We start from the raw sequence: 25,577 nt of genomic DNA, 5'->3' as shown, positions 1-25,577 counted from the left end.
AAACCAGAACATAGAGATAAGGCAACACAGACCCTCAAAGGAATAGGGGGCCTAGACATTGTAAACAGACCTTGAACTGTACGGCAGAATCAGTTAATGAATACATCCACAAAATACAGCAACTCGTACAGTATTTGGAAGCAAAGCTTAGAGATGGGAGTGAAGTGTTACCATAGCCAGCAGGAAGGAGTTAAACAAACCTGGCACTATTATATTTCTGCAACAGCTGTAAACCAGGTTATCAATTCCTTGGACAACAGTAAAGCCTTGTGTGTTCTAGATGTAGGCTTATGTAACCACTGTACTGACAGATGGTTTTATTTTATCCAAGGATTTGTGGCAACAGACATCAGATTCTATAGAAAATTTAAGTTTTTCAATATTTAGGAAACCTACAGTCTTTTTGGTGCTTTTTTAGACCTTAAATAAAAAAGATCAGCCTGATGTACATATAGTTATTAGGTTTTAATTTGAAAACTCTGCTTCTATGTACAACTTGTAATTGTGTCGATACACACTGGTAGCCATACAATATTTATTCACTGCACATGTAGTCTGTTCCCAGTTTCATACACAGAGGGTAGGCAGTTAGTTGGCTATTACATTGAAATCAATACACTCCCACTCTGCCTGACATCTTATCCCAACAGTTATGAAAGCAAACCAGTAACAAATTTCAATGTAATCAGCCATTCCTTGTTTCTCACTTGATTCCCTGTAACTCCCAATCTGCTGCCAAATCACCCTAAAGTCAAAACTTACACAAGCTATGGGGGTCTCACATAATAAGGCTCAGGTTTAGCCAACATGAGAAACAAGCACTGGGATTGGAAGTGGACGCATGATACGTTCTCATGTGGTTTATCCTAAACGCTGTCTATTATATCTACATTTGTGAGTAGTTTTTTGCTTATTATATTAAATAAAAATTATTACGGGCTTCACTATGTCCTGCTCCTTCCCTTCCTTCTGAATGCTCAACCGAGAAGGGCTATTAGCAAAGGTTGGAGGCTCGTCTGGCGGGATACAGATTCATCCATCCCAAGGGCTACTTTGGAGAGTCATTGCTTCTTGAGGCTTGATTATCCCCTAGCATCTGGTGAGTGGATCCCCAAAAGGGGCCGTTTGGAGCACTTTTCACAGCGTGGAGCACTTCCAGCACTTTTTGTCTAGCACCTTATTTAAATATTTCAGTGGACTCATAATTTTGGACTGCACTTTATTTTGCACCAATTCACTTTAGCACTAAAGCATTTCAGATTATTGCACTATATATATGTATATATATATATATATATATATTTTTTTTTATTGATATATTTTTATCACCAAGTGCACTTTATATGGTTTATCTTTATTGAAGGAAGGATTGTATGTATTTTAAGGATTGTATTTATTTATCACTTTCCTGATAGCGCTGTTTTTACAATGTTTCAAGCACTGGGATTGCCACGTTTCACAAACCTAGATATATTTGACATTTTTCAAAGCTGCCATAGCAGAATGCAATGGCTGAAGACAGGGTGGAAGGCAAATAAAGGCTGCTTACAGTACTTCTGTACAGCAAGGTGGTTACTCAAAAATTAATTAGCAGCTTTAAATAAATATATTTGCCTGTTTGTCTTACAATTCTTCCAAAATGAGCCTGTATGTTAAAATCATAACTGAAAAATTACGCCTAGAGCTTTGTTCTTATCTCTCTGTGCACAGAGCCCACCAGGCCCTAAAATATAACTGATTATACAGTCAATAAAATTAGCAAAAAAGGAAAACCGTAGGGATAACAGGAGAGAAAAGAAGCTGTTTAGATAATACCAAACTAGCAGTACCTATCACTCCCTCCTTAAAATAACTTTTTTCTTGCAAATTTCCTGATAATAAGCACCAAAAAATAAATAAAACCCCTAACCTCAAAAATTCAGTATGTTTCACCCACAAGGGCTTTGACAGGAAAAAATGCCATAACCCAATTATGATGTAGCACAAAAACATTTGATTGGCACAATTGGCAGACAAAATGTAGTGGTTGATCACATGAAATCCTAATGTCGTGGCATACCCATCTTGCATTTTCTGGATACCTTATTGGCCTTTACAAGATACCTTGCTGCATATGCAGGATGCCTTGACTGGCATTTAGAATGGTTATCTTAAACAAAATGTCTTTTGAGTTAATCTCATTTTACTTTGATTTCTTTACATGTGTCACTGAGCTTGCAAAGGCTAAGAATATATCAGATGATCGAAACAGTGGAAATTCCCTATCTCTCAGAATATCAACTCTGTCTGGACAGCTGACCACAAAGCCAATAATATCTTCTAAAAAGCCCCTTTGGAACTTTTATTGAACGTCACCAAGAAATTTCCCATATGACAGAGAATCACAATCTAGATTGACATAATGCTTACTATAATTAGTTGTTAACTTTGATTGGATAAAAGATGTTAATAACAACCCATTTCTTGTATGTCAGATTGTAATGACAAACCCATTTTTGAGTATATATAAACTCCAGAAACGCTGTAATAAATCAGGTCACTATGATTCAGCCATCTTGAGTCTTGTCTGATCTCATTATATATATATATAGCTATATATTGTCTGATTTGGTATCACTGACTAACAGGTAACAGGTATTTTGTACCTGAGAAAAATTCCACAACACTAACAATCATATAAAAGGGTATTAGAATTAGCAAAATTGGTATACAAACTGGCCACAAGATGGGCTTATGAAAAGTTGATGATTTGGATTAGAACCACTGACTTCAGTGGTGTGTAGAGGCATTGCAGGCAATATGGAATGAAATTTGTAAAAACGTGCATGTATGCCCCTGGTGGGGAATTGCAACAAGACAGGCTTGTATTGGAGATGGAGATTGCTAATTATGTCCCCAGTAGTGAGCTAGTGATACTACAAGCGACATTGATGATGTACGGATGCAATTGGAGGCACTATTAGAAACAGATGGTGCTTTATGGTGGCTGCCATTACGCACATGCTTCATGTTTTGTTTGAGCAGTTATGTTTTTAGTTTAAAAACACTTTGTTCCTGATGAAGCCCTTGTACAGGCAAAACATGCTGAATTGGTGGGGGAAAAGGTCTTTGTTTTTTGTACTACTTATCAGGACTTTGCAGGAAATAAGGTCATTTAGGGGAGGGAGTGATAGGTACTGCCAGCTTGGTCACACCGAGCAGATTCTTTTCTCTCCTTTTGTTCCTCTAATACCTGCATGTACCTGAAGGAGATAAGCACACAGCTCTCTGCATCATTTTTCAGTTCCGATTCCCACATATAGGCTTAATTTGGAAGAGCTGTTGTATGGCAAACAAGCAAATGTATTTATTAAAAGTGGTTACTTAGCCTAATAGAGTACATAGCAGTAAGCAGGCGTGATCGTGCCGAGAACGCCCTCTAGTGGCTCATCTACAAATTTAGACATTTAAAGGCTAAGCTTACCTTTTGGAGAATATTACACATTACACCCATATTTAGGATGCAATGTGTAACATGCATCCCAACCCCTCACATGCACGTCATTCATTCAAAGGAATCTGAATTGGAGAACTACAACTTCTAGTCCTCCCCCCGTGGCAGACAGTTTGTAGTTCTCAATGAACAGAGAGGGTGCTGATAAGCATGCTCCTAGTTCATTCACAAGCCCTGCAGCTTTCAAATATACAGCCTGTACAGAGGTACGGACTGAAAGCTGTAGCGCTTGTCTGCAGCCTTAAACCCTTTCGCTGCCAGGTCCACACATCGTATGGACCTTCGCGTGGGGGGTTTTACACACATTCCCAGTGTTTATAGCCACAGGGATAGTATGTAAATATGACAAGCAGACTCCTGCTTGTCAGATGGAAGCCACACAATTGCTTCCACACATCCCCGGTAGCGGCACCCCCTCCAGGGTTCATTCAGATTAACAGAAGTAGGCTAGAAATAACTGGATTTATGTCTTACCATGAAATCCTTTTCACTGATGGACACAGCTCCATGTCTTCTAGGCCATTGGGCTTCTGCTACTCTCTCTTCAGGAGTAGGACTAGACGGAAACAATTTTGGGTACGTCCCTGAGGCAGTCCCAAAGGGTATACCATCTTTTCCTGCTATAGGACTTCAGTTTGTAACAAGCAGTGTCAGAAGAATACATAACTCAACCCAACAGAGGGGCAGGTGCTGTGTCCATCAGTGAACCTCAGAGAAAAGGATTTCTATTAGATTTCTATTAGAGAAAAGGAATTTACATTAAAACAAAAATCCAGTTTTCTCTTTCATTCACTGACGGACACAACTCCATGTCTTCTAGACCATTGGGATGTCCCAAAGCAGTGTCAATATGAGCGGTGGGAAAAACATGGCAATACTTATAATTCCCAACAAGGCTAAACATAGCCAATCAGGATCAACTGGAGCTCACCACCAGTAAAAAAATTACACACTCAAGAGGCGGGAGCCTCTGCAACCGCAGCCTGCAAAACTTTGCGGCCAAATGCAGCATCCGAAGATGCAAGTACATCCACCTTATAAAACTTTGTGAATGTGTGTACAGATGACCACATAGCCACCTTGCACACCTGAACCACTGACGCCTGATGACGGAAGATCCAGGAGGCAGAATGCACCTTGACAGGGAAAGGAGGAACCTGACCCTTAATAGAAATGGCCCACACCACAGTCTGCCTGATACACCTGGAAATGGTCGCAGCAGATGCAGCCTGCTCCTTACGAGGTCCATCCGTAAGAAAAAAAAACATAGGAAGGAATGCCTGACAGGGTCGCAACACCACTTTATCCCTATGAATCACCAGGTAAGGTGACCGACAGGACAACGCAGCCAACTCCGACACGCTACGCGCTGAAGTAATAGCGACTAAAAAAGCCACCTTCTGCGACAGCGAGCAGAGGAAGTTCAAGAATGTGTTCAAAAGGAGACTTTTGAAGTACGGAAAGTACCAAATTGAGATCCCTGGGAGGTACCAGGGATCGCACCGGAGGAGCCAGATGGCGAACTCCCTGCACAAAAGGGTGGAACCGTAAGTTTGTTCAGGAGAGACTCCCCAAAAGGATATCCCTAGTGAAACGCTTAGGTATTCCAACCGTGGCTTCGGGAAACCCTACTGACTAGTGACAATCTCATCAAAATAGGCAGGAAAGGGAAACCCCTACATCACCTTGGAAGATTTGCGGGTGCCAAACTGCAACGGCGTCATCAACTCAGTGTCAGCTGAGTCCCCCAACTATGAAGTTTCCCGCACTGACAATTAATGCCTCCACCAGCGCTTTTTCATGCGCGGCTGCGGAGAGGGATTAATCCTCACTATTTCGAAAGTGAGTGGACGAAGACCCAGTGGGCTAACTCTCGTCCGCAGTGGCCGAATCCTCCTCAGACTGAGGAGGCAGAGGATACAGGTGAAGGGAGGGGGGGGGTGATTCTTGCTAGGCCTCCTTCGTAGGGCCATATATACTGTAGATACAAGTGACTGCAGGGCTGCCTTCATGGCCGCCAGGGCAGACTGAAACCCAGACGGTCCCGCAGCTTCCAGGAGTGGGTCAGGTGGTGATACACACTCCAGAGGCTCCAAGGTTAAATCAGAGCCACACCAAGCACAAAAAGAAAAAGTATTTAAAAAAAAAAAAAAAAGAACCCCCCGCGCACCGCTGGAGCACCACAAGAATCCGCGCACCCGTGGCACTGTATAGCAAAGGAAGGATTGTATACCCACATACTCACCACCCCCAAGCTGGAAAGCGCCAAACAGCCTGCCACACTGGGATGGAAGAGGAAGCGCGGACACTGACAGAGGCCCCCGCTGCACATCACCGCACTCGGGACTACAAGAAAATGGCCACCACTATTCTCAATGGGAAACCAAAAAGATGGCCGCTGGACTACACAAAAATGGCCGCTGAAGCCTGGGAATGCAGCCTCCACGGCAAAATGGCGGCACTGCACGGGACCCCACTGGACCCAAGGGAAGAAGGCATCCACCAGGAGGGGACCCCCCAGGGCCCCCCCTGCAGCACCAAGGTACAGACACCCCCAAAAGGGAGGCCGACCGCAACACCCACCCACCGCTCTCCGACCCAACACCAGACAAGCCCCCCTACCCAAAAATACAGCTAAGCCCCCCTACCCAAAAATACTGGTGTGTGTGTGTGTGTGTGTGTGGGCTGAGGACATTAAAGTGAGGGACTGAGGATTGCAATGTGTGGGGTGGCTGAGGACAATAAAGTGGGGGGCTGGGGACCATGAGGTGTGTGTGTTTGTGTGTGTGGGGGGGGGGGGGGGCTGAGATGGGCAGAGGACTGCGATGTGGGGGGGGGCCCCCCCGAGGACTGCGATGTGGGGTGGGGCCCCCAAGAACTGCGATTTGGGGTGGGGCCCCCAAGAACTGCGATTTGGGGTGGGGCCTGAGACCGATGTGGGGGGCCCCTGACCAATGTGGGGGGGCCCCCTGAGGATTGTGATTTGGGGGGCTGAGGACTGTGATGTGGGGGGGGGGCTGAGGACACTGATGTGGGGGGGGGGCTGAGGACACTGATGTGGGGGGGGGGCTGAGGACACTGATGTGGGGGGTTGGGTTGAGGACACTGATGTGGGGGGGGGCTGAGGACTGATGGGGGGAAGCTGAGGACTGTGATGTGGGGGGGGGGGCTGAGGACTGTGAACTGTGATGTGGGGGGGGGGGCTGAGGACTGTGATGTGGGGGGGCTGAGAAATGTAATGTGAAGGGGTCTGAGGACAGTAATACGGGGTGGCTGAGAACTGCATTGTGGGGGGAGATTAGGGGACTGAGGTCAGTAATGTGGGGGGTTGATGCCAAGGAAGTGTGAGAACATCACTTCATTCACAGTAAGGGGGGTGATGTAAAGGGGGACCTGAGGACACACTTATCAAGAGGGGATCTTGATGTGAAGGGGGAGGGGACTGTGATGAGCAGTGGGGACGGAGGACGCTGATGTAAGGATGGATTCAGATATGTGCATGTGGCGCACACATCGTGGGTAGGTCAGCCCATTTTAATGGGCTGAACTACCTGCGAGAAAAAGAAGTCCTTGACCTTTTTTTTCCAAAATGGCGCAGAACCAAACTGCATGATGCTGCGGCAACATGCTGTTTGGCACATGCGAAAAGACGCCATTGGGTACCGACATGACATTCGGACCTCTGCTAGAAGAAAATTTTACTGACTGGACCTCTGTGAATTTTAATTCAATACTTCTGCAATAAAGGTTTGCTTTTGGGTTTAATACATGTGTGAACAAATGACCAGGTGGCAGTCTTGCAAGTCTGAGAAACCGATGCCTGACACTGAAAACACTCATGAAGCACTAACTGATCTACTAGAGTGCGCTGTGACAGAGAAAGGTGAAACCTTGTGCTTAAAGCTGAATTCTAACTTTATTTTCACTAGAACTGAATAGAATGATCAGTCCCAGCATATAACATACCACTGTACCATGTTGCTCAGTCTGCAGATCCCCTGATATTCTGGGTTTAGTTGTGGCTTTGTATCATGTGACACTCTGTATATCCTGCTGAGAGACTCAGTCCCTTATACAGCCACTTCCTGCATCAGCTAGAGTCTAACACTCCCATTTGTAGTCTTTCAGACTCTGCAAATGATGTAACTTCCTTCACAGCTATAATGGTGGGTTGGATTGAATACATCCTAATTAGCATTCAATCCCATCCAGTAACACCTACAGAAAGAGTCCAAACGATCCAAGTTCCTCCTCACAGGTCACAGCATTATTCAAGAAGAAAACCCCTTCATACACAGCCTGTTCTGAAAGCAAGCTGTCCTGCTGCTGGGCAGAATTGAATGAATCACAATTAGAATTCAATCCTACCCAGTTAAATATTCCGACCAGTGTGAAAAGGGAGAGTCCCACCCTCAGACCCCGCCCTCCTAGAGTCCTGCTCTCTAAGAAGTGAATAATTTACATATGAAGGAAACACCTTCATAATAACCTTCCATAGCTCTTCCTCTGAAGTCTAGCAGTAAGCCATTCTTTGGCATGCTGCAAGACAGGAATGACACAGGAGGTATGACATTTACATCTTTCACCACCCACACGAAGGCCTAGAAACAGCCACATTAACCCTAGGACCCACCCACATCAACTCCCAGAACTGGTACAAGTGACTCCCATAGCCCACACAAACTAGAGGCTCAAAGGATCATGGGATATTTAGTATGAAAGTGGAAAAGGAAGGAAACAGGAAGTCAGAGAACTTTGAAATTCAGCCAGGAGGAGGAGTGACATCACAGACAGAAACCTGCTGTATACTGCTAAATGAGGCAAGTTGCACACAAACGGACAGTGGGGCTGTAATACATTTACATGCACAATGTGTCTGTTTTGGGAAGCAAAAATGGGAGTTCTTCTTTAAGTTTATAAGCTACAATGATGAACTGCCGCATCCACCTGGAGATAGTGGAGCGAAAAGCAGGCTGTCTCCTACAGGTGCACTCAAGAATGACAAAAAGAGTCAATCTGTCTGAAAGAGTGTATCAATGCACCTTACTGAAATATTATATTTCATAATACATTTCAGCTCATGCCCACTTTCCAATGGAATGTGGTCCCTTGCAATTACATATTAATGAGTCAGACTAACACACCTCATTCATACATCCTTTGACACTTGGCAGTTGAATTTTGCATATAGACGACAAGACATTGATGGGTGTTTACATTTTAAACACCTTTCATTAGGGATGCACCGAAATGAAATTCTTGGCCGAAGCCGAAGCCGAATAATAATAAAATGTTTGGCCGAAGGCCGAATACCGAACGCGGTGTTTTGCATTTTTTCCATTTATTTTGCCAATTTTTTGTCATCTCTCTTGTCCTCTCGTGTCTCTCTCTCTCTTGTCCTCTCATGTCTCTCTCTCTCTCTCTCTCTCTTGTCCTCTCATGTCTCTCTCCCTAAATGTTACAGTAGGGAATGGGATTCAGTGCACACTGCAGCCTTGTACCATAGGGTTAATGTTAGTGAAACTGTAGGGATTGGGAAGGATGCTGGGAATGGAAATCAGGAAGCATGCAGGCAGCCTTGTAAATTTTAATTGCAGATACAGGGCACTGGGCAGGTCAGGGTTAATGTGGTAACACCAATTACTCAGTGACAGTCAGTCAGTGTCAGTGTGGACTCGATCAGATTATACAGTGACAGACAGTCTCTCATAGTGGTAGTAGTAGGAGGCTGGAGGTGGACTAGTAGGAGCCTGGAAAGGAGCACAGCCGCATACATACATTACTCACTCGTGCACTGCAGCCCGCCCCACACATTCAGTGAGTCTTACTCTCCTCCCTAGTTTTTTCAATGGCACATTCAGGAAGCCAATCACGCCGTGAGTAGCGGCACAGCGGAACCAATCGGGTGTGTAGGCACGCGTGATTGGTTCGCTGTGCAGCTAATCACGGCGTGATTGGCTTCCTGAATGTGCCATTGAAAAAACTAGGGAGGAGAGTAAAGCCCCGTACACACACGCAGATCGTCTTCATACAAACGTCGGCGGACGAAAGATCTGCCGATTGTATGCGTGTTAGTATGGTGCCTCCGACAGATGTCTGCACACAATCTGCGGACAAGAGTCTTTCTTGCAAACATGAAAATTTTTGTCTGCAGACACCAGAACGGACAATTGTTTGCCTGTCAGTACAGAAATCAGCCGACAGACCGCAGATTTGCAAGACTGGGCATGCTCAGAAAATAAAAAACACAGGGAAAGTTAACCATTACATGACATCACTTCTGCAGTCAGCTGAAGTCTGCAGACAAAATTCTTGTGCTGTCCTTGTGCTGTCTTTGCACTTTTCAACAGACACCGACATCCCGGGGAGAAAAGATGAACATTTGTATGACGACGATCTGCGTGTGTGTATGGGGCTTTAGACTCACTGAATGTGTGGGGCGGGCTGCAGTGCACGAGTGAGTAATGTATGTATGCTCACCGCTGAAGTGTCCCGGCTTCCCCTGCCTAACACGGAAGTCTGTGAGTCCTCCTGTCCTCCTCCGAGTCCCTTCCCCCTGTAAATATCGTGACCTCGGCGATATGAATATCGCCTACGGCCACAGAACGATAGTCAATATCATATCGACTATCGTTCAGCCCTATTATTCGGCACAAAATTATTCGGCCTTTTGACTTATTCGGCCGAACACCGAAAGTGCTATTTTTTCTATTTTCGGCCGAATAATGTTCGGCCGCCGATTATTCGGTGCATCCCTACCTTTCATGCATTACAAGTTAGGCTTCGCATAGAGATTACAGACAACACCTGAACACAATTGACAATTGCTTACATTAACACATCAGACAGCTGAACACAGACGGATCGGCTTTTCCACAAACACAATCTCAGACACGAGACACCGCACATTGACAGAGATGTATGGGGAACACAAGGGCCTTTTCATGTATTGTTTTTGGTGGAGATATGTTCTATTGTTAAGTTGACCCATGAATTGTAACTGGTTTAAAGTGTTTTTTTGCCGCTCAAATTTCCTTTAAAAATGTGAACGAAATTTGAAATAAATTAGATGTGTCTATGCTAAGCTTAAGTTGCTATGTGTCGTCGCATCTCCTGGCCAGCAGACGGAGAATTCACTACACAGGGGGAGTTAGGACTGAAGGGCCGTAAATCATCTTGTAATTGCCTCCTGACAAGATTTAGCTAACACTGTCTTAAAGAAGTAGCAGCTTAGAGATAGACAAGAACAGTGTGTAACACATTGAGACAGTGGGGAGGAAATTTCCTTGGGATGTCAAGGAGCAGGACAGAGATGGAAGAACAATGGTCTATTTAAAGGGTCTCCATGTATTACAAGAAAGGGTAATGTTGCTAACTCAGAAGCTTGATGGAAGAGGTGATGGCAACGACAAAGGCAAGTGAGTGATCAGGTGAGTGTAGAAGGGAAATATACTTAACAGGCTCAAAGGGCAATTTCTGGGGAACAGACCGAATCAGGCTGAGATCCCATCGAGCCACTAGGAACCATACATAATGAACAATGTTTGGAACACCAATGTATGAACAAATGCTGCCAATATGCTGGCAGAAGTTGCCAGAAAAAAAGGCCTTTAATGTCACGCGTTTACGCAAGAATTACAGGACTGTAAACATTCTACTAGCTGGAATATTAATTTATTCTAGCCGGTAGATGAAATGTGCACGCGTTTAGACGCACTTGCATGTTTACGGGTGTAAATTACACTGGAAAACTCCTCTGAACACAGGTATCAATTTTTTTACACCCCTAAATGTGGTTCTAAAATATGCCTGTAAACACAACATGCATGTTTTTTTTTGGGGTACTTCTACAGCCCTGTTATATATGTAAAGCATTGCATAAGTTATTATACATTTGTATCAGTCCCTGCCCTTAAGGAGCTTACACAAGTCCTTTACGCATATTCAAACATACACATATTTGGGCCAATTTAAGAGCTAATTACCCAGCAGCATGCCTTTGGAGTGTGGAAAGGAAACTGGAGAACCCAGAGGAAACCCACGCAGGCAAAGAGAGAACATGCAAACTAACCACTTAGCCACTGGGCTGCCCACATGCACATTAGATAACCTACAGCTGCTTTCTAGAGGCGTACTATAAAAAAATGCCAGATGAGTCTAACCGCAATATTTTTTCTTCTCATATGCATGAGGCCTAAGAAGTTAGAAAGCAAGCAGAAAAAGTATTGCTAGCCCTGCGACCAAAAATGTCACAGTAGGAGCCCCGAATGTTAACCCCTGAGGAAAAGAACCGGATCAAGTACAGTATTGCCAGACTCCCTGCATAAAGACAGTTGGGGTGGTAAGTGGCCCATACAGATAAGCTGGCAATAGAGAGGCAGGTTCGAAAAGACATGCCTCTTCCAGAAAGCATTCACTGACACAGTGGGCACAGTCCTTAAGAAGGGATAGGGTTCCAACAGGTAGGTGCACTAAGGCCTTAGACCTGTAAAGCCTTCTACAGCAAACCCACACATTGCAGACAGATGTCAAAGCCAGCACCTTCAGTAGAGCCAAGTGCTTGCAAAACACATTACATGCCAGCCCTGCATCTTCCTCACAGCAGGGTTCAGGTATGGCCTCCATGGCAATGTGGAGGATCAGCCATTCCTGAAAGCTGCAAAATGAGCCTTTTCTGGCACAGCAGCAACAGTAGAAACTGGATAGAAGAAAACAGAATCTTGTTAAAAAAGTAACACTAAGAGCCGGTTCACATTAGCGCGACTTGTCAGGCGACTAGTCAGCCTGACAAGTCGCGCTCCCTCGCGGTCCATTGACCGCTACAGGACCCGTTCTAATAGGAGCGACACAAGTCGCTCCAACAGAAAAAGGGTCCTGTACTATTTCGGGGCGACCTCGGAGCGACTTGCATAGACTTCCATTATGTGAAGTCCCTGCAAGTCGCTCCGAAGTCGTGGTGCAATGTAATGCACAAGTCGCCCCCGAAGTAGTAAGGAGTCGTGTCGCCTCAGTGTGAACCGGCTCTAAAAATTGTACTTCTTTCAAAAAGGAGAGATGTTGTCTGTTGTCCTAGGACACTAGCAAAAAATGTAGCATGAGAGCAGTGGGAGCGGTTATACTAATCTCTCTTTACAGCTTTGTTTGCAAATATTCAATCCCCTAAAGGCAGCAGCATAACCCAATGTACCCAATTTACTTCATCCTGTGTCCCTTAATGTACAATTAATACATTTATCTTTTAACTCAGAATGTAATTCTTCTAGAATATTAAAATATAAAGTTTTGGCAGTGCCAAAAAACCAAATAACATCTGTTTTTTCAAAGTTGTTACACAGTATTGCCTGGAGATTCAATTTTCTAATCACATATGCTTTTCTCATTTTGAACTTTACTACCTCTTTCTTTGCAAAGAGATCTTCCATCTTTTCTTCTCTTGTCTTGCTAAATGTGTCAGTCTTCAAAGATGTGAGCCGATCGTCAACGGCCAAATACACCTGTGTCACTCTGTCAAGACATAGCGGTCGGAGCAGTAAAACATTAGGAGGTGAAACAGTTACTATGGCTACTGGTGTAAAAATATGAACTGGAAGATAAAAATTAGCACCCTTAGGAAAGCATTAATACTTTAAGTCATACAAGACTCCCAGGTTATCCATGTTCATGCAAAATTAACTCCATTTATTACAAAACTACCCAACCTCCTTGACTTGGTTTGGAGTCCCCAGTACAGAAAAATACTTAAACCCCAAGGGAAACCCAGGTTTATGGATGTCAACTGGCATTAAAAAAAAAAAAAAAAAAATCACATATAGATATAAAACCGAACATAAGAAAAATACTGGGAGTTTATTCCCTTTAGACAGACTGATTTTATTCAGAAAACAAATGTTTAAAACCAATACTGTGTTAAGTTAAACTATACTAGGAAAATCTGTTCTTTACTTGCTAAGAACGAATATTTAAACCATTAAATATCATACATGTACCCACCAGAGTTTAGTTTACACTATGCGAATGAAATTCTGATTTGTACTTGAGACCCTGCTACTTCAATTTATTGTAAAATGTTAGGGAACTGGAATGTTCACCTTCGTCAAAACAGGCTGACTGTATGCTACTGTTCATTCACAAATTTTCTCCAGCAAAAATTCAGGAAGCTGGCTATAAGCCCATCTATAGGGTATGCAAAACCCTTATTCTATTACACCTCAGCTTCTTTCTGTGTTGGAGATGTAAAATCCCACATTGGCCCTCTTCACAACATCTTTTGAACTTGTCTTCATGCAAGTGTCCTTTGAAATTCTGTGAGCAGTATTTGCGGCAAGACAAGATTTGATTGCCTATTTCACATCATCTCTCTCCCTATCATGAACTACAGGAAATATTTGCCTATTCACCTCAAGAGCCTGCATTCCTGCTGTATGGAAAGGCTACTCTCTCTTCAATAGGCCAATAGTTGTCCAGAATGAACACTACGCATATGGAGGACCTCACCTCCACTCTCTTTGCTTGTGCAGAGAAATTCTAACATACTTGGCTTGTATTGGGTACACTTTTGAAACTTTAATTGCCATTTTTTTTAGGACTTGTAGCAAAGTTCTTCACCTATTTAGACCACCAGATGTCCTTACTTTCACCACTTCTGTGGTACCGTAGGATCTTCCGTGTGGAGTCCTCTTCTAGCCCCTTTCTTACTCTTGCATCCTAGTCTCCCAACATACCCCAATATTTGTTCTCTTCAGTCAACATCATTCTTCCCTCTTCCCTTCCACTACCCACCCTTTCTTCCCTTCCTGCACTGCCCCTATCCTATTTGTCATTTTCCCACATGTTAAAATCAGAACACTATGTGATTGGACACTCTAATATACCTCTCACCTCACCTAGTTCTTAATGTTCACTCACTCTCCCTCAACAGGCTGCAGTTGTCTGGTCTCTTTATAATTCCCATCTGTTTTTCAACTAATATATGGGGGAATATTTGCCAAGAGAGGCTCTCTCTTAGTACATTCAATCAAGGTATTTATGCTTGTTGTCCTGCTGCAACTTGATGACAATGGTTATCCCACTGTTCTTTATGTATTTTTATGTGCCTGCCCACAAGAGCCCAGGAAAAAAATTAAAGTTTTGAACCTCCTGCTTTTGATCCAGTCCTGAACCTTTAGATTACTACAGAATACAGTAGTGAGGCAGCAGATGGAACCCCAGCTTCAAAAAGACGCCTTTCACACGACTCCGTTCTGTCAACGGAGCGGTTCTTCTCAGCGGGGGATCAATCTGCCGATCTCAGCTTTGGGGGAATCTGATGAGAACGGACCGCCTGTCCGTTCTCATCCGATCGCATCTGCTGGACGGATGGAAAATAGGGTTGCCATCCGTCCAGATTTGACGGACAGGATCGGATCGGATGGCAGCGGGTGTCAGCGGACATGTCTCAACGGATATCCGCTGCCCCATAGAGATGCATGGGGCATACGTTCAGATCCGCCTGAAAAACTGACAGACGGATCTGAACGGTCCGAATGGGTGAAAGGGGCCTAATGGGGAAATGCTAATTGGCACACCTGGAGGTGTCAGATAGCAGCATTGTCAAAATCTCTTCAAAAAGTGCAAAGGTTTAGTGAACTAGCTACCAGAGGGGTAAATATAAAACGGTGTATAGGGTGGCTTCCTTTGACATTGTTAGGTATTAAAAAAAAAAAAAAAAAAAAAAAACACACACACACACACACTTTAAGCTCTACAATATATGGCTACATCTAAAACATGATGCCACCAATTAGTTCCCAAGTAAACTTAAGGGTTAAAGTGGTCAATCAAATGACTGGTGTCATAACGGATTGCATGTGCAGCATCATAGCAGTGGCAATTCAGAGGCTAAGATGGCAGCTTCTTTGCTTAAAAAGGATAGGAGGGTTTAATTTTGCTTTAAAGTGGTTGTAGAACCTAACACATACCCAGTGAAGTGACTGCTCTCAAGTGATACACAGATGATATTGAAATATTTGTTCATATTACACGTCTGAGGTTTACAACCACTTTAAAACTAGGGCATTTCACAAAGTTGCTTTTCTAAACTGTGTGTCTAGGACATTCAAGAGAAGTTCCACAGCAAATACTCTTAAATGTGAAGTAGAAAAACATACTTACTTTTGAGAAAAGTCTTTTAAATCTTGTAGAAGGTAAACTTTTGAAGGAGTGTGTTGTTTGATATATATTTTAGGCATTGGCACACAAACTTCAAGCAATCTAATAGAAGAGTAGCTAAACCAAGAAAATATTGAAATTGGTTAAACATCTGGATAATAGAAGAACAGCTATATGAAATCCTAAATAACATTCTTTTGGACTCCTATCCAGGCATATTGCAGATGACCAGTCCTTCAACGTGATGGCTGCATACTTTGTTTTCACCTGGTGATTATGTCAACAGTACACTTTCTGTCCTAGGGTGGCCAAGCACATTATCACCCCTGGACAGTAAATGTATCAGGACCTCCCCTTGTCCCCACAACACAGAGGAGGTGCTCTGTAGGTACAGAGAGAACTGGAAACCATGCTAACTGATAACAGCTTTTTCTGGTGGGATTTCTGGCAGATTAACAAGTATTTTTTGCTAAAAAAAAAAAAAAAAAAAAAAAAAAAAAAAAAAAAAAGGGAACAGATCTAACAAACCGCTTTCATTAGCACTGTATTATTTAAAGTTGCTCTAAAGGCTGAAGGTTTTTTTACCTTCATGTATTCTATGCATAAAAAGTTAAAAAAAAAAAAAAACTCTTCTCTTCACAACCCCCCCCCCCTCCTACTTTTCTGAGCTCCTTCTGATCCAACGATGTTCACAATAGCCTCGGCTGTCCTGGGACTCCCCCTCATTGGCTGAGACAGCAGCGGGAGCCCATTGGCTCCCACTGCTGTCCATCACAGCCAGTAAGAAAATGAGGAGAGAGCAGGGGGCAGGGCCGAGCTACAGCTCTTTTGGGTTTATTTACTAAAGGCAAATCCCAGTGCACTTGGAAGTGCAGTCACTGTAGATCTGAGGGGGACATGCAAAGGATAATAAAAAACAGCATTTTTGCTTGCACATGATTGGATGAGAAAATTCAGCAGAGCTTCCCCTCATTTCAGATCTTCCCCTCAGATCTATATTGAACAAAAACTATAAAAGGCGACACTTGTTTTTGCCCCAGTTTTTCATAAGCTGAATGCAAAAAAAAAAAAAATCAAAGAAAACCGGGATTCATCCGTGAAGAGAAACCCTCTCCAAAGTGGAAGATGCCATAAAATGTGAGCATTTGCCAACTCAAGTTTGTTACGATGACAAACTGCAGTCAGGTTGAGACCCCGATGAGGACGAGGAGCATGCAGAGGAGCTTCCCTGAGACGGTTTCTGACAGTTTGTGCAGAAATTCTTTGGTTACACATACAGATTATTGCAGCAGCTGTCCGGGTGGCTGGTCTCAGACGATCTTGGAGGTGAAGATGCTTGATGTGGAGGTTCTGGGCTGGTGTGGTTACACGTGGTCTGCGGTTCTGAGGCCGGTTGGATGTACGGCCAATTTCTCTGAAACGCCTTTGGAGGTGGCTTATGGTAGAGAAATGAACATTCAATTCATGGGCAACAGCTCTGGTGGACATTCCTGCAGTCAGCATGCCAATTGCACGCTCCCTCAAAGCTTGCGACATCTGTGGCATTGTGCTATGTGATAAAACTGCACATTTTAGAGTGGCCTTTTATTGTGACCAGCCTAATGCTCCGTACACACGTTCAGATAATCGTAGGACTTATCGTTCGCATTTTGTTGCATGATACTAACATCGAATTCAACAATGCGTGCAAACAGTATGATTTTTGTCGTACGATTCGGGAAAAGCTTCCTGGTTGCTTAGCTAAGTATCAGTTGCTTAGCTACGTATCAGATGGTGCAAAACAAAAACAATGGCAGCCAGGCTTTTTCCGTGCTATTTTAGTGTTTCTGATCATGCGCGGTCTTTGTCGATCGATTTTTAGCGGACGCATAGTGTACTGATGAAACGATTGTCGTTAGCGGGGCTATCGTACAAAAAAAAAGTTTTCCTATTTGTCCCTTTAGGTTTTGTTGGATGAACTGTCGTGATTGGCTGTCGAAAGCTGTGTACTAACGATCAGATTATCGTACGATCAGGTCGAAAGTGAGTTTTATCGTACGATTATCGGAACGCGTGTACAAGGCATAAGGCACACCTGTGTAATAATCATGCTGTCTAATCAGCATCTTGATATGCCACACCTGTGAGATGGATGGATTATCTCGGCAAAGGAGAAGCGCTCACTAACACAGATTTGTGAACAATATTTGAGAGAAATAGGCCTTTTGTGTACATAGAAAAAGTCTTAGATCTTTGAGTTCAGCTCAAGAAAAATGGGGGCAAAAAACAAATATGTTGCGTTTATAATTCTGTTCAGTGTACATGACTGCACTTCCAAGTGCACTTGCATTGCACAGTGGGGATTTACCTTTAGGCTCCATTCACACCTGGGCGTCTTTGAGTGTTTTTCAGCTCCAAAAACGCTAAAAAAAAACGTTCCAAAACGCCCAACAAGTAAAACCCCATTCATTTAAATGGCCCCTGTTCACATCTGAGCGTTTTGCAAAACGCCTGTAGCTAAAAAAAGTACATGAGCTTCTTTTTGGGCTGATTACCAGCGTTTTTGATAGAGGTCAATGCCTGCCTCCAAAAACGCCTGTAAAAAACGCCTGAAAATCGCGGTAAAAATCGCTGTAAAAAAACGCGGTAAAACGCTATGCTCAAGTGTGAATGCAGCCTAAGTAAATCAACCCCTATATGTCTTTTGGACGCATAGAGCAGCAGCTCGGGAGCAAACATTGCAGCGTTGCCCCTAAGGCAAGCACCTTTATCTGGGGGGCACTGCTAAAGGTGGAGGAGCCAGGTTTACCAGAGGGGGACCAGAAAAGGAGGCAGATCGGAGCCCTACTATTGGTAATTACACTATATTGGGACGCCTGCTTTTGCACACACATTAACTTTAATGGCATCCCAGTCTTAGTCCGTAGGGTTCATCCACCCTTTGCAGCCATAACAGCTTCAACTCTTCTGGGAAGGCTGTCCTTAAGTTTTAGGAGTGTGTCTATGAGGATGTTTGACCATTCTTCCAGAAGCGCATTGGTAACGTCAGGCACTGATACTGGACAAGGCGGCCTGGCTCACAGTCTCGGCTCCAATTCATCCCAACAATGTTTTATTGGGTTGAGGTCCGGACCTTGTACAGGCCATTCAAGATCCTCCACCCGAAAATCACCCATTAAGGTCTTCCTGAACCTTTGTGCACTGGTGCGCAGTCCTTTTTTAACTGGAAGGGGCCATCCCAAAACTGTTCCCACAATGTTGGGAGCATGAAATTGTCCAAAATGCCCTTCACTGGAACTAAGGGGCCAAGCCCAACCCCTGAAAAACAACCCCATACCGAATGATCTGGACCAGTGCACAAAGAAAGGTCCTTGAGGACATGGATGAGTGAGTTTGGGGTGGAGGAACTTAACTATCCTGCACAGAGTCCTGACCTCAACCCGATATAACACCTTTGGGATGAATTTGAGCGGAGACTGCAAGCCAGGGCTTCTCATCCATCAGTACCTGACTTTAGAAATGCACTTCTTTAAGAATGGTCAAACATTCCCATAGACACAGTCCTAAAGCTTGACCTAGGACCCATAACACTAGTGACCCAGCACAGGCCCACCAAAATAAAAGGTAATGTGCCTTGTTTATTATAAGGGTAGTTCACACCACAAAGCTGCTGTGCTGAATGTTTGGGGGAAAGAAAGAAAGAAAGAAAGAAAGAAAGAAAGAAAGAAAGAAAGAAAGAAAGAAAGAAAGAAAGAAAGAAAGAAAGAAAGAAAGAAAGAAAGAAAGAAAGAAAGAAAGAAAGAAAGAAAGAAAGAAAGAAAGAAAGAAAGAAAGAAAGAAAGAAGAGCTGCATACAGTACAATTTTCTGCACAGCAGATTGCAATGCAACCACGCCATCACAATACTGCTACAGTAAACATAACTGTACTAAAATGTCACTTGTGACTGATCAATAAAATTCTGGGAAGAAAAGGGTACAATCAGCATATGTATTTATTATGGTGTACCCGGAGCGCACACCAGCAGCCCTAAGGCTGGCCATAGACAGTTTGAATCTTGGCCAGTTCAGCAGAAACCAGCTGAGAGATTTGAACCACGCCTGAGGGCCTCTGCTACCTATGCCAGAAACAAAAAAAAACTGTTGGACTCCAATTGATCTCACCCAAGCTGTTTCTGTGTGGGACATCAAAGTTATTTAGCAAAAGAGAAAAAAATAAAAAAAAATAAAAAGCACTGGTCTGATTGCTACAGTCCTTAAACTGTTACACAATATACAAATGAACTTCTGCTGAAGCTACTTTATGCTGCAGTGTGCATTGGAAGTCTCTGCTCCATCCAGGGACAGTCTGAGAAGTAGTAGGTGCCATGCTTTTTGAGTATTATACCCTTTCATTTCAAGATCTACAATAAAAACTTAACAGATATCAAAGAACTAAAAATGATCAAGGATGTGAGAAGGTGAATCTACCTGGTGATCTCAGTTGGGAGGGGAAATGAGCGCTTACATTACAAAAGGACCAACAGGGTAAGGGCACTGCCACAGAGATACCTCAGTAAAATCTCATTCTCCCAAATATGTGGAGGCTTTGTCTTCTACTTTACCCAGTATAGTGTAGCTTATTAGTCATCGATTTACAATACGCTTAGTTTTTATGTTCTTAATTATGTTCGTGTATAAGTAAAACCACTTTTATATATCTATCTATGCATACAGTGACATCTGATCTGGATCAAACCAGTTTTAACTAGTTTTTATTCATAATTTTTGGCTGGAAGATCAGACTATTTGAGCTCACCCAGAGCTGTGAGGGAAGAAGTGTATGAAAAAAAGGGGATTGTCACTTCCTGGAATTGTGAGTGAAATTACGGGCTCCCTTGGATTGGAATGATGCTGTATTTTATCAAATTTTATCATCTGTAATACATCTTTAAACCAAGCTAAATAAATTCCTTTATTATTCTACTGCTGAGTTGTCTGAAATTATTGCACAACATTCACATATCTGAAAGGTTAAAAATAATTAACCTGGAAGTAAAAGTTTAGTCCTTTATTAGGCCCAGGAAAAAGCAGAATTGGTGAGCCAGGAGAACATAGTTTACCTAACCCAATTACAATAGGGCTACACTGGTAAATTAAAAAGGGATATTTCCTATGAGCCAACCAATGCAAAAAATGACAGTGTGGCAGGAAATTTGGACCCATAATGGACCAGCCATAATGCAATACTGCAGGAAACTACACAAGCATGAACAATTCTAATCTGAAAAAAGCATGCAACCAACTATCAGTTTCATTGTGACACCTTGCACACTCAGAAAGAACGGCAAGTCGCAGGTAACTGACCAGTTTACAACTTAGTGCAGATTTGTTCAAGTATGAAATGGTTTCTTACCTGAATGAAGCAACCATCTGGTTATACGAAAAATACTGGTGGTAATTGTGGTGTATGGAGTGTCCACAAGGTTCAGCATTGGCTCTACGAGTATACTGGCTACCGTAAAATCTAAGCTCCAAATACTTTGCAAATGACATAGACCAGGATTCATTGGATAAAGGCACAACTGGTGTTACCTAAGAAACATATAAACCAAATTAGGCCAGAATTTGTGGGCAAATCAAATGCATAGACAATGTAAAGTAAAAAGTCATTAAGCTAAGCACCCGTCTTGGTTTCCTGTGACAGTAGCCATCATTGTATAGCTTACACACTGCAATGTAATTCTTGTGCAGTAACATTACTACAGTCTAAATAAGTTCAGATATACTGTCCAAAACAGGTACAGCCTGTAAAAAAAATATAGGAGGGTGCTTTGGTAGTACTGGAACCTACACTGACATCAATTACCACAGGCTTGCATGGAGTTGGGTGTGCAGGTATGCATTAAGCACTGGGTATGCCACTCATTTTACTGAAAGTTCCTTATGAACACAATTGATTGAGGATGAAAAGATGCCCAACGTAAGTATTGTTTACAATAAAACAATCCATTAAATTATATGTGTAGATTAGAATTAGGGACTATCAGCTTAATTAAAAAGGCATTGAAAAAGGCACTTGGTGGCAAAGAATCATGAAAAGGACATTTAATCTATATTCAAAGCATTAAGTAAGTTTTGATGTGCTTGCTCTTTTTTTTTTTTTTGTTTTTTTTTTTAAGTTAAAGTCAGACAAATCCTAGATATGCATTGCGAAGAGGAGCAGTAAAGAACAGCCATAAAGTAGCAATGCAAACCATACATACCTATGATGGTATGACCAAATATGGTAGATTGTGAGCTCTATCAAAGAAAGGGGGAAATGTGTTGGTCTCTGTGCACTCTCTAAAGCCCTGAGTAATGTCGGTGTTCTATAAACAAACGTGCAATTATGCCGACAGACTACCATCAGCAATGTCATGAAAGCGATAGAATTGACAATCACCTCAAAACCTAAAACAAAAAAAGGTAGGGGTGTGAGGTGTCTGTCCAGAAAGAGCCCGTCGGCTCTTTTAGTAGTTCCGAACAGACCATTCTGTTTCCATAAGGTTTCCAAGAGAAACATTTTGGGAGGCAGGGAAAGAGAAAAAGAAGAAAAAAGTAAAATAAAGCTTAAGGAGACAAGGATCTGCTCTGGAGTAGTGCCTCAATGGAGGGCTAACTAAAGCAGAAGTAGCATCTGAGAACTGAAGCAGAGCATTGGAAATATATTTTTGAACCAGTCTTGATGTAAAATTGCCCATCCATGACGGGTGTGAGTCTATGCAACAACTAAAAAGGCTATTTGACCTGGCTGGTTCAATCTGCAAGTTTCACCACCTCCAATTTGGGGGCATGGGTTCAAAGTTAATGAGAGTTATTATTATACAGGATTCATATAGTGCCAACAGTTTTTGACGCACTTTACAACATGAGGGCAAACAGGACAGTTAAAATACAATTCAATACAGGAGGAATCAGAGGGTCCTGCTCTTTAGAGATTACAATCACGATGGGAAATTTTATTTGGGAGGTAAATCTCTTGTAGTCATTAGGCTGTAGGATGTCATGTGTACCTGTTGACAAATCTTACACCATGAATAAGTGAGAATGGTGTGTTGGTATCCAGGCACAGGGGAATCCAGTTCCTTAAGCAGGATCTGCACACAACCATTTCCATGGACAAAGCGTCTTATGTGGTGCACCATGGGGGTATCACAGAATACGCTGGGACACTGATAGGATGGCCTGCAAGAACAATGGTCACAGAAAAAAAGGAATTAGACATTACTTATTTGATCACCAAGTTGGCAAACTGACCCAAAAAAAAAAAAAAACAATTTCTAGGAATTTTCTTTCATCAAATGAATTTTTGGCAGCCTACCAGCTCTTACAGAATTTAGATTTACAGTGGGGAAAATTATTTTTTGATCCCCTGCAGATTTTTGAGATTTGTTCACTTAAGAAATGAAGGGTCTATAATTTTTATCATAGATGTATTTTCAACGACAGAGACAGAATACCTACCAAAATTCCAGAAAAATCACATAAAACAAATGCTATAAATTAGGCTGCAGTTCAACAAGTAAAATAAGTATTTGATCCCCAAGCAAAACATGACTTAGTACTTGGTGGAGAAACCCTTGCTGGCAAGCACAGAGGTAAGACGTTTCTTGCAGTTTGCAACCAGGTTTGTGCACATCTCAGGAGGGATTTTGGTCCACTCTTTTTTATAGATCTTCTCTAAATCCTTTAGGTTTCTTGGCTGTCTCTTGACAACTTGTTGTTTCAACTCTCACCATATATTTTCTATAGGATTAAGGTCTGGAGACTGTCTAGGCCACTCCTTGACCTTAATGTGTTTCTTCTTGAGCCATACCTTTGTTGCCTTGGCGGTATGTTTTGAGTCATCGTCATGCTGGAAAACCCATTTATGACCCACCTTCAGTGTTCTGGCTTAGGGAAGACAGTTCTCATCCAAGATTTTGCAATACATAGCTCCGTTCATTGGCCACTCAATGTGGCAAAGTCAGCATGTACCTTTAGCTGAGAAATAGCCCCAAAGCATCAGATTTCCATTTCCGTGGTTGACTGTAGGAATGGTGCTCCTAGGCGATAGTCAGCATTTTTCTTCCGCCAAACACGGCAAGTTGAGTTAATGCCTAGAAGCTCAATTTTGGTCTCATCTAACCACAGCACTTTCTCCTAATCCTTCTCTGAATCATTTAGATGTTCATTGGCATGAGTTTACATGTGAAAAAAATAAAGGTGCGCTGATAAACGTGCGTAAAGCTGCTACCAAGATATATATGTGATATAAATGTAAAAAAAATGTAAAAAAAGGTTGGTGCGCTAAACTTAAATTCCACAAATATATAAACAATGCATACAATTGTAAATATGGTGAAAAAATCAAAAGTCCATTCTCTTGTGACAACGTGCAAATGAATAAACTTTGAAGTGACTTGAAACGAATTGTGATTCCTGTAACTCGATAAATTGTGTATGACCACCACGTGAAACGATCCCCACCACCGACAAGCTGTTCTTCTTACCAGATAGACAGATATATACGTGAGTGGATTGATAATACAGCTACTCACTCCCCATGCAGCTTCACCCAAGGTGTGTGTGTAAGCCGCTTACCAGATATCAATGTGGTTGAGCATGGGAATAAAAATCTCATCTCTTCAGAATCGAGGCTGTCTGTTGGTGTGGCGATCCCAATACAAAGTATAGTGTCTCCTTGTGACTCCGCAACGGATATGTAAAGAATGCAAGAGGACCAAATAGTGCATTACCCCCGATTTATTTAAGAAATAAAAGCAATTGCACTTACATGTCTCTGAATATTCACAGGCATATACGTTGGAAAGTTGAATGAATACAGGAACGCTCCCGTGTCCGGCTGCAGCAACGGACGATCGGGATGACGTGAGTGACGGCGCGACACGCCTCCTCTCTGACGCGTTTCCTCTTACGAGACTTCCACCGAGATAGGAGGGACGTGCGCGCCGTCACGCTCGTCAATATATACCTCCTAGATTGAATGACCACTTCCGGTGTCCGCAAATAGCACACAGGAAGTGTTTACATCCGACGTAACTATTGGTAGGAATTTAGAATTAAAACTGTGGGAGTATTGAATAAAACTCTTTATTAATGTGTTTAAAATCACTAGAGGTTAATTCTTATCTGCCCATTTTGCTGGTTAGTGTAATAATGAACCGTACTAGTATTTACTTCCGGTCCCATCTGTTTAATGTATACCAAGCTCCGGACACCGGAAATAACATTCCTAGGCGCTATTCAGTGGGGACATATCAATATATCACACATATATGTTATATCGATTACAATTACATATCCAGCTGGGTCCGCATACAAATATTTAAAATTATAAAAATTCTAAAACTTTAAAGGAATTTTAAAAAATTATTTTTCAGACTAGTTGTTAAGATGACATTTTGGAATTGAGGAAGGAAAAAATACTTTAGCTGTTATTTATATGAGCATTGATGTCCCACTCTACATTTAACCCCAAAGGTCGATAACATCTAAGCTCATATATCCAGAAGGTTTCCCTTCTGGATATTGACCTCTTAAGGTTACTTCCCCTCCAATGGGGTACATATTTCTCAATCACTGTGATCTGCAGATTTTTGGGATTCTTTTTATGACATTTGCTAAAATGTAGAGAAACACTGTGTCCTATAAAACCCGTCTTTATATTTGACAAATGCTCCCCAATGCGAATGCTGGCTGTTCGAATAGTGCGTCCCACATACTGGAAACCACACCCGCATTGTAGGAGGTATATTACCCCTTTAGTATGACATGAAATAAATTCCTTAATTTGGTATTCCTTCCCTGTGTTGCTGGAACTGAACTTAGAAGTTCTTTGTGTTTTTGCTCCTTTGCAAATCTTGCAATTTCTACAGGGAAAATACCCTTTCATGTCAGGAAAAATTCTTGGGGCGACAGGTTTTTGTACTGGATTA

At 42.6% G+C, this 25,577-nt stretch overlaps 1 protein-coding gene across 3 annotated transcripts in view; it reads right to left on the bottom strand.

Annotated features, from left to right (window-relative positions):
• PIKFYVE (phosphoinositide kinase, FYVE-type zinc finger containing) overlaps positions 1–25,577 on the bottom strand; it is a 583,956-nt gene that overhangs the window by 366,749 nt on the left and 191,630 nt on the right. For all 3 annotated transcript variants that reach the window (XM_082260055.1, XM_082260056.1, XM_082260057.1), the window contains 4 exons: positions 22,653–22,824; positions 21,014–21,192; positions 15,644–15,757; positions 12,889–12,997 (listed from right to left, as the gene is read on the bottom strand). In XM_082260055.1, coding sequence (XP_082116181.1) covers positions 12,889–12,997; positions 15,644–15,757; positions 21,014–21,192; positions 22,653–22,824 — 574 coding nt within the window. The remainder of the gene's footprint in view (positions 1–12,888; positions 12,998–15,643; positions 15,758–21,013; positions 21,193–22,652; positions 22,825–25,577) is intronic.

This window comes from Pelophylax lessonae (genome assembly GCF_965119305.1).
Source record: "Pelophylax lessonae genome assembly, chromosome: 6".
Lineage (NCBI taxonomy): Eukaryota > Metazoa > Chordata > Amphibia > Anura > Ranidae > Pelophylax > Pelophylax lessonae.
This window is presented reverse-complemented; position numbering and strand designations above follow the sequence as displayed.